Genomic DNA, 8,791 nt, shown 5'->3' with positions numbered 1-8,791 from the left:
AAATGATAAGAATATGAGAAATACAATAAAACCGGGTTTGTAAGAATTATATTTGTTACAAACCAGAGAACTACGACCCTCAGTGACAAAATAAGACTGCTTCAGCTGTGTCGCAAACGCTGTAGCAAATAAGTCTGCCTGATGTACGACCCACAGGTGTGAGTCGTTATTACTGTAGAAAAACGACTGCTGGTGCAGGTCCGTTCTTCGTGTTCTTCAGTGTTCTTCAGTGGCAGCAGCAGCAACAGGTGGTCTCTCTGCAAATTCGATTTTTTTGACGATGTGGTGCTCTAAACTTCTCCCAATCTCTCCCCCCCGATTCTATATGATCCCCTCAACATATTTATACTCCTTAGCCCCATTTAATTACGCACAAATTCTCAATATTCTTCATTAAACTCGGCAGTTAAAGAAAATATTTTCCAGATATTTTTTCTTCATCCGAGCATCTGCAGCTGTCCAACCTTCTTTATTTTCCTTCTACACGGTCCAGAGTGTTGCTAGAGTCATCATACACGAGCAGAACACGCATAAATCATCAAAAACTCGTGAATTATTCTTCTCATGCACGGGCTGCCCTGTTTTCTTGTCACGGATTTTCCATCCAATTTTGATCGAAAAAACACCCATACCAGCTTTGTTAGGACATATCACAACTACCCATTAAGTTTCAACCCTTTAGTCTACCCAGAAATCCTTCAAATTTCGATCGAAAAATTCACCAGAGAGCTGCTCTTTTTTCCCGCCAATTTTTAAGTTCAAACGAAGAAGGTGGTGTTCCCCTAACCAGATGTGGGGTGCGAATAGCAGTTGCCTGTTTTGGGGTGACCTGGGGTGCCCCTTAGTAATTGAGGTGCCCCTTAACCAAATCTGAGCTCCGCATAACAAGTGTCCTCCGGGGGTGTTTCGAGTGATTTTTCGAGCCGATTTTTCCAACAATATTTATTTTCCAAAAATATCTAAAAATACACAAAACACCATAATAAGGACGAAAACGAGTACCAACAATACGAAACATTGAGGACAATTTAGGCACATAAATGCGCCTATCAATAGCACCCGCGCAAATCTAGTTACGTATTATGATACGTACTAGGGCTGCACATGGGTTGGATTGGGTCGGTTCTGGCCTCACCCACCACCCAACCCACTGATGGCGGGTAAATAGGAGTTGTCACCCGCAACCAACCCAACATCACAACAGGTCGGTTTTCACCCGACCCACATTACGGCGAGTTGGATCGGGTGGGTGGCGGGTATACCCGTATAAAACTTTTATGTTCTAATTCTTTCCTGAAAATATAAATGCAGATTAGATTTCGAGAGCACTTGAATACTTCTATGGGTAAGAAGAAAGGGAAAAGAAAACCCTATAAACTTTCCAAAAGATAAAATGAAGATTTAGTAATGGTTTCTTTCTACTAGAAATACAGAGACAGGTATTAATAACATGCTTTAAAAAACACAGATGCTCATAGCTCATCATCACTGATCTAATCCTTTGCAGAGAACACCAACACAATTACACAAATCCACTATCTGCATGACCCATCTTCTAATTTTCTTCAATTCCTAAATTTGTTCTTCAAGAACACAAACCCTAACTCCAATTTCATACCCACCATGTATAATTGATTCGTTCTCAACAATTTCACCCCAAATTTCATCTAATAGTACCCGTATAACCACTACTCTGCTATCAAATCCTAAACATCAACAATAATTTCTCTTCTCAGATTTAATTTGATTTTCTCTGTTAAACTTGCCTAAAATTTGTCACATCTCACTGTAAACTCGAATCTATCATACCAAAATTCCACTCTTCCAATCCAGAATGGATTGTTAGCAAAAGTTTATATTTAGCTCTCCGGAAAATCGATGAAGACAAATAAAAGCGAAGAAGAGAAAGTGAGGTTGTGAATAGAGAAGTGAGAGAAAATAAACTAGGGTTAATAGTTAGGTTAGATTTTTGAGTTATATATGAGAATTGACGGCTAGATTAGTGGTTGGGAGATCTAAGGGTTAAGGTTGGCAGGTTGGGTTGGGCGACAGAAGTTGTTATCCGCACCTAACCCAGATACGGAGGGTTTTGATGTTGTCACCCATAATCGACCCGCGCCTGTACGGGTTGGATTGGTGCGGGTACTTTTTGGCGGGTGCGGGTTGGGTCGGTTTTGTGCGGCGCTAATACGTACACGGTATAACATTTATACATAGCACTCAAGCATGGACTGATAGAGTCACAACATTCTTAAATAAGTTTAACTTGGAACGATTTTTTAGGGACCATGGTTTTTTTGAGGGGATCATGGTTTTATTAGGACACCTTCCCTATAGTTATAAGGGGTGTCCTAAAGCATTGAAATGACTAACCTACTCTTAACCTAATTTAATTTAAAACCAACCCAATAACCACCTATATATATATAACCACCACCTCCTCCCACCACCACCTCCCACCATCGCCGATTACCACCACCACCACCTCTGATTATCACCACCACCAACCACTGATTACCACCACCACCGCCGCCCACCACCGCCGATTACCACCACCACCACCTCCGATTATCACCACCAACAACCACCGTCGTCGATTACCACCACCACCTCCTTCGATTATCACCACCACCAACCACCGATTACCACCATCACCTCCGATTACCACCACCACCAACCACCACCACCACTATATATATATATATGTATATATATAGCTTAATTTAAAAAATTAACAAAGATATTCTCACAAACCCATTACTTATCATTCGTTTTTGGTTGAATAAATGAGAAGTAATCATTAAAATGAGTTGAAAATGGAAGTTGCAGAGAGGTTTAATGGAGGGTTTTTTTTTCAGAGAAAAGTTCGGTTATCACGAATTAATTTTTTCTTAGCCGAACTCAGAGTTCGGTTGATTCGCAAAAAAATACTTTTAACCGAACTCCTTGTATTAGAACAGCACAAGTCCATAAGTTCGGTTCCTTCGCAAAATAAGGATATCACCAAACTTTAGTTTACGAAAATAATGAGAAGTCCACAAGTTCGGTTCGTTCGCAAAAATGTTAAGTTTTCTTTGTAACCGAACTCTACCTTTGAAACTTCGTAACCGAACTCTACCTAACTCGCTAAGATATAAATTTTGTAGTAACCGAACGTTTGCCTAATTGCATATATGCATATATAAGCCCAGTTCGGTTGATTCGCAAAATATGTTGAAGTTTGCGAACCAACCGAACTTCTAACACTAGGTTACTTTTAACCTGCAGTTCGGTTGGGAACTTGGTTGTGTTGAAGTTTGCGAACTAACCGAACACATAAGATGTACCCAAATAAATTGTTAAGTTCAAAGTTCGGTTACCTACCATTTTATCCTAGGTAACCGAACATTACACTGTACGACCAAAACCTCCATTAACGAGCGAGTTCGGTAACCTGCGTGTTTGGAAAACGTAACCGAACTACATTTTCAGGTGTGTTCGGTTACATGTTCTTAACATATGGTAACCGAATTGACCCAAATCTACATAAAAAATTTCATTTTTTTTGAAAGTTTGGAGCAATTCAACCAACATTATCTAAGTTTGAAGCATACATGGGTACCCAAATACCCTTCCTCCGGTTCTGGTTGGTAAAATCCATCGTTTTTCATGTTTTCCTTCTTCATCTTTTCTAACTTTACTCTCTCAATAATTCTACTTCTTTAAAAAAAAACATCTGATTTTTTAATCTCACTAATTATCTTTAACTTAATCATCTCACTAATCATTACACTAACTATTATTAACACTAACTAATCATCACCCAAAATTAATCAGGAGGGTAATTTAGGTATTAATATAAATATCTAAATAAGGGATGACCTAGATTTACTTCTAATGTCTTTACCTAAAATAAAACCATGATCCAAAAAAAAACCATGGTCCCAAAAATCGTTCTTAAGTTGTCCTCAAGACCAAAAATCAAGCTAAAAATCAAGACCAAATAAAAGCCCAACTTTACATGTTGGAATATATCTGCCGAGATAGAAAGAATGAAGAATGTATAAAAAATAAAAAGATCAGAAAAAAGAAGAACACGTTTATAATCTTAAATTGATGAAATAATTCCTGACGTTTTCTGCTATGGTCATGAATTCTCTGTATTGATTGTTCGTTCAGGTTCAATCTCACTCACAATAACTTTTTACCTTTTTATCCATAGAGAGAAGACCGGCCAGTTTCACCTAAGCTTCAAACCTAAAAACTCTGCTGTTATTGAATTTAACAACCGAACCATTTAATTCACAATGGGAACCGTTCATAGCCGTAAATATCGGAATGGCATTAACGGTTCTTCTTCACAACCAAACCCTCCTCCTTATATAAGGACTTACCCGCCAAATCAACCTACAGCAACAGCAACAAATAGCGAAATGTCTTGTTCATTGCCTTACTCGAATGTTGATTCTAACTTGAGAGCTTTAGCTGGCCAAGCTGAGGGTTTTGGGAAGTGTGCCATCGGAGGACTTAATGGACCTATTTATCATGTCACTACGTTAGCAGGTTTTTATCCTTCTTCTTTTTATCTACTGTCAATACCTTGATTCATTAACAAATTGGGTAATCACATCATATGGGTTAGGGTTTATTTGGAATTGGATGTGTTTTTTTGAAAACAATTGGGTTCGTTTTCAGTTTTCTTTGTCAAGGATTGACATGATTAGCTTAAAATTGTTCGACTTGGGTATTTTTAATTTTGGTGTTTTAGTTTTGATTTTTAATTTTGTTAAGTTTTGGAGCTGAATTAAGCTGTTTGTGGGTGTGCTTTTAATAGATTTTACATCTTGGGGCCTAATTATGGACTCTAAGTCTGTCGATTTTGTTCGCTGTTTCCGTTGTTTATTCACAATGAGAAAGGTAGCACCGGTTGGGAGCGATTAATTTAATTATGTATATTTCATGGTTGAGTACTTAACATGAGCTCCACTAGTTGGTGATCTATTACTGTAACTTGTTTGTTATAGTAGAAGATTGATTTGGAAGGAACAATTCTGTTTTCTCATCTGTCCTTGTTCAAATTTACTAGTTGGTGGATAAGATCATAAGGGTATAATAACCACACTGGTAAGGATTGAAGTCTCTGTCATAGGGAGATTAAAATTGGGGTTGCTCACTACTCAATTTGGTTCATATAGACAAAAATAATTGGTTTAATTGCCATCGGGTATTGTGGGAGAAAAAATTGGCGTTCCAAATTTTTGTATGCTGATTGAAAACTCTGATTTCCCAGCTTGGCGTTTTGATCTGTATCTGTGGAGGTTTTTAGACACTGATTTTATTTTTATAAGTTAAGATTCCTTGGTTGTGTAGATGATGGTCCTGGATCACTGCATGACGGGTGTCGGAAAAAAGAACCTCTTTGGATCGTCTTTGACGTTTCGGGTACCATTTTCCTTTCATCCTATTTGGCTGTATCGTCCTATAAGACAATCGATGGTAGAGGACAGCGGATAAAGTTTACGGGCAAGGGCTTAAGGTTGAAGGAGTGTGAACATGTGATAATCTGCAATCTTGAGTTTGAAGGGGGTAGAGGACATGATGTTGATTGTATTCAGATTAAACCTAAATCAAAGCATATATGGATTGATCGCTGCAGCCTGAGTGATTTCGATGATGGGTGTATTGATATTACAAGAGAGAGCACAGATATCACTGTATCTAGGTAGAAGATCACCTCTCATCTATGCAGATATTCATTTCAGTTAGTGTTGATCTCTAATCTAGCTCCTTGTACTGTGTCCTTAGGTGTCATTTCTATAAGCATGACAAGACAATGCTTATTGGAGCAGATCCCAGTCACGTTACTGATAGATGCATTCGAGTAACCATTCATCACTGCTTCTTTGATGGAACTGTACAGCGACATCCTCGTGTTAGGTTTGCGAAGGTTCATCTATATAACAACTACACCAGATGTTGGGGCATATATGCTGTTTGTTCAAGTGTAGAATCACAGGTACCAATTATTGCTTATCAATTTATTTTGATGCTTAATGTTTTCTTTTAACTTGAGCATTTTTCCTCTTTACTGGTTTGTCATCTCTTTTTTGCCTTGTCTCTTCAGATATTTTCGGAGTGCAACATATATGAAGCAGGTGCTGCAGGTGCGAAGAAGGGGACATTTCTATATTTCACGGAAAAGGTGAATTCATTGAGAATTAGGCATGCCTAATTTGTTTTGAGATTAAATACACACATCAATGATTGTCTATGTTAACTAGCTACTTCTAAAATTTCACAGCAAACTTTTTAACAAGATCTTGCAAAGTGCGTTAATATTTATGCTGAAACATGAAAAACTCAATGAGTAGGACTCGGAACCTGGTTTCCTTCCGAAGCATGCACCCCTTTTTCAATAAACATCCTCCCTGGTAGATTTCTCTCATTTGAGCATTTTGTAGTTGAATGTATCGTGAGATAAAAGTATTAGCCAAACCAGTGCTAAGTACAAATTTATGGTGAGTGAGGTTAATCCCATTCTATGGACACCTAGAATATGTGTCTTTTTGATTGGTACGCTTCTTGATTTTAGTTATGGGGTTAAATTGAGATCATCGATCTACTACTATAACTCACTAAGTGATAATTTTTCAACGTCAATCACAGCCTGCTAGAATGGTGTGTATATTCACTAAAGTTTTATATGTTATAAGGCGAAGCAGTGAATATCTTGATTTTTTGTTGCAGGCTGCGGACAAAGAATGCCCCTCAACTGGCTTTGTAACATCTCAAGGAGACATCTTCCTTAACGGTGCTCCAGCATGTCCTCAAGCAGGAGGGTATTGTGAAGGAAATATGTTCCATCCTAGTGAATACTACCCTACATGGACAGTCGAACCTGCAACTGAAAATCTGAAGGAAATCCTTAAACTCTGTACAGGATGGCAAAACATATCAAGACCCTGTGAGAAGACAGCATAAACTATGATGCCCCAGTAACTATCCCTTTGTCTTAAGTTAGTAGTATCTCCTACAGTATTACTAGTTGTTATTCTGGTTTTCATGGCTTTCTATAGTTATGAGTATTCGACGTTATTCTGGTTTTGATGGCTTTCTATAGTTATGAGTATTCGACGTTATTCTGGTTTTGATGGCTTTCTATACTTATGAGTATTCGAGTATGGTATTGATATAATGTAATAAAAGATATAATAAATATGCTTCAAAAATAAACCATGTAATGTAATAAAAAACTATGAAAAATAGTTGTGTTTGGAGTTGAAATATATTTTGTTTAAGTTGTCTTTCTCTTTCAGAAAACCCCAAGAAATCTTAGGCATGAATGAGTGAAGTAAGAATCAATCAACTGAACACTTTTCAAATCTTGTTCAACAATTCCAGAACCCTTTTTTAAAGGTTCAAAACCCACTAAAAAATACCTTTTGCTCTCATCTCTACATCATAACACGGTTTGCCAGTACCATCAGAGATACACCAATACTAAATTCCTTTTTATCCATCTCCATATAATATTTTTTATCCCAGCCTCTTTAACTTATATCTTTATTCTTGTCCAATTTGTAAATCACATGGAAAGCTCTGGATCACCTGATAATACTCATACTCCAAGCTTGGATATTCAAAACCTTACTACCCAAATGGCAGAAAAATTAACTTTACCTTCATCTCTTTCTGAGCCAGTCTTCATTGATAAAACAATCATCTTAGCTGAATCAGATAACAATTGGAAGTGGTGCATGGTTGGTAATCTCTGCTGTGAAACCCTCGTACCCACCTTTTCAATCCGTTATTACATCTGCAATCAATGGCCTCTTGCTCAAACGCTTACTGTCACAACCTGCAGTGGAATAAGGAGTAGAGTACTCATAAGGTTTCTAGCAGAAGACGACTTCAACAGAGTTAACTCTCAAAGACCTTGGTTTGTCTGTGGTTACTTAACGGTTCTCAAAGTTGTTCCCCCAACAGGCTGGCCTGCAAACTATCAAGTTTCCTTCACTGAAGAACTCTTGTAGTTTATTTTATGTAACATCCCAAAGGAATGCACTGAGTTTGAGGATCTCCAGAAACTCACTTTCAAGATGGGAGAATTGATGAGGCTCAAAATCCGTTTGGAAATCACCCTCTAAAGAAGAATGTTAAAGTCTGTGTTAGAGTCCCAGTTCAAAAGGCTCTCCCTTCTGGCATCCCCCTCTTTACCAGCGGAAGAACTCAACCTTTCTTGATTGAATGTAGATATGTTAAGGTTCCACGATACTTCTGCACTTCTTGTCGAGTACTGGATCATAAGGATGCAAACTATCCTACATGGAAGCTAAAACAAAATTCTATTAAGGAAGCAAATTCTTCTAACGACAAATACTCCCTTCCAGCTGTATCCAAGCTTATGATGCTACCAAAAGTAGCAGAAAAACCAGCTTCTACCTCCTCCAACCAATCAAAAGATACCATCATGTCCCAGAATGATATAGTTCCAGATAATCAGGATGAATCACTTGCTGCTCCTGAAAATGATAAAGGTAAAGCTAAGGAGAATATTCATCACCATGAGAAAACTATTCAAAAAGAATTAATGAGTAACCTTCAAATGGGTCATTTTGTCAATCGATCTACTGCTCTGAAAATCTTTGATGTTGGTCTGATTCAACATAATTCAACTCAAATGAACAATGGGTTACCAGTTATCTTCAAACAAGTCACGACTCAGAATGTTACTGTTGAAGCCTCTGTTCCGATTCCTGAATCGGAGAATCGTGGTCCTATTCGTACCTCTAACTCTTCAAGGAGATTCAAA

The 8,791-nt window shown here is 37.9% G+C and overlaps 1 protein-coding gene across 1 annotated transcript; it reads left to right on the top strand.

Moving 5' to 3' along the window:
• Window positions 1-4,098: 4,098 nt before the first annotated feature.
• On the top strand, window positions 4,099-7,263 carry LOC113310406 (probable pectate lyase 4). The gene is made up of 5 exons (XM_026559073.1): window positions 4,099-4,542; window positions 5,350-5,701; window positions 5,785-5,995; window positions 6,104-6,181; window positions 6,727-7,263. Exons 1-5 carry the CDS (start codon window positions 4,287-4,289, stop codon window positions 6,958-6,960), a joined length of 1,131 nt encoding a protein of 376 aa, XP_026414858.1. The 5' UTR covers window positions 4,099-4,286; the 3' UTR covers window positions 6,961-7,263.
• The last annotated feature ends 1,528 nt before the right edge of the window (window positions 7,264-8,791 follow it).

Source organism: Papaver somniferum, chromosome 9 (assembly GCF_003573695.1).
Source record: "Papaver somniferum cultivar HN1 chromosome 9, ASM357369v1, whole genome shotgun sequence".
Lineage (NCBI taxonomy): Eukaryota > Viridiplantae > Streptophyta > Magnoliopsida > Ranunculales > Papaveraceae > Papaver > Papaver somniferum.
The sequence above is the reverse complement of the archived record's forward strand: the minus strand, read 5'-3'. Positions and strand labels throughout refer to the sequence as shown.

Bases quoted from the DNA above. Each gene is read 5' to 3' on its own strand.
- LOC113310406 (XM_026559073.1), top strand. From the start codon at position 4,287: ATGGGAACCGTTCATAGCCGTAAATATCGGAATGGCATTAACGGTTCT. The intron at 4,543-5,349 runs GTTTTTATCCTT...TTGGTTGTGTAG, and splicing joins TCATGTCACTACGTTAGCAG to ATGATGGTCCTGGATCACTG. The intron at 6,182-6,726 runs GTGAATTCATTG...TTTTTGTTGCAG, and splicing joins TTCTATATTTCACGGAAAAG to GCTGCGGACAAAGAATGCCC.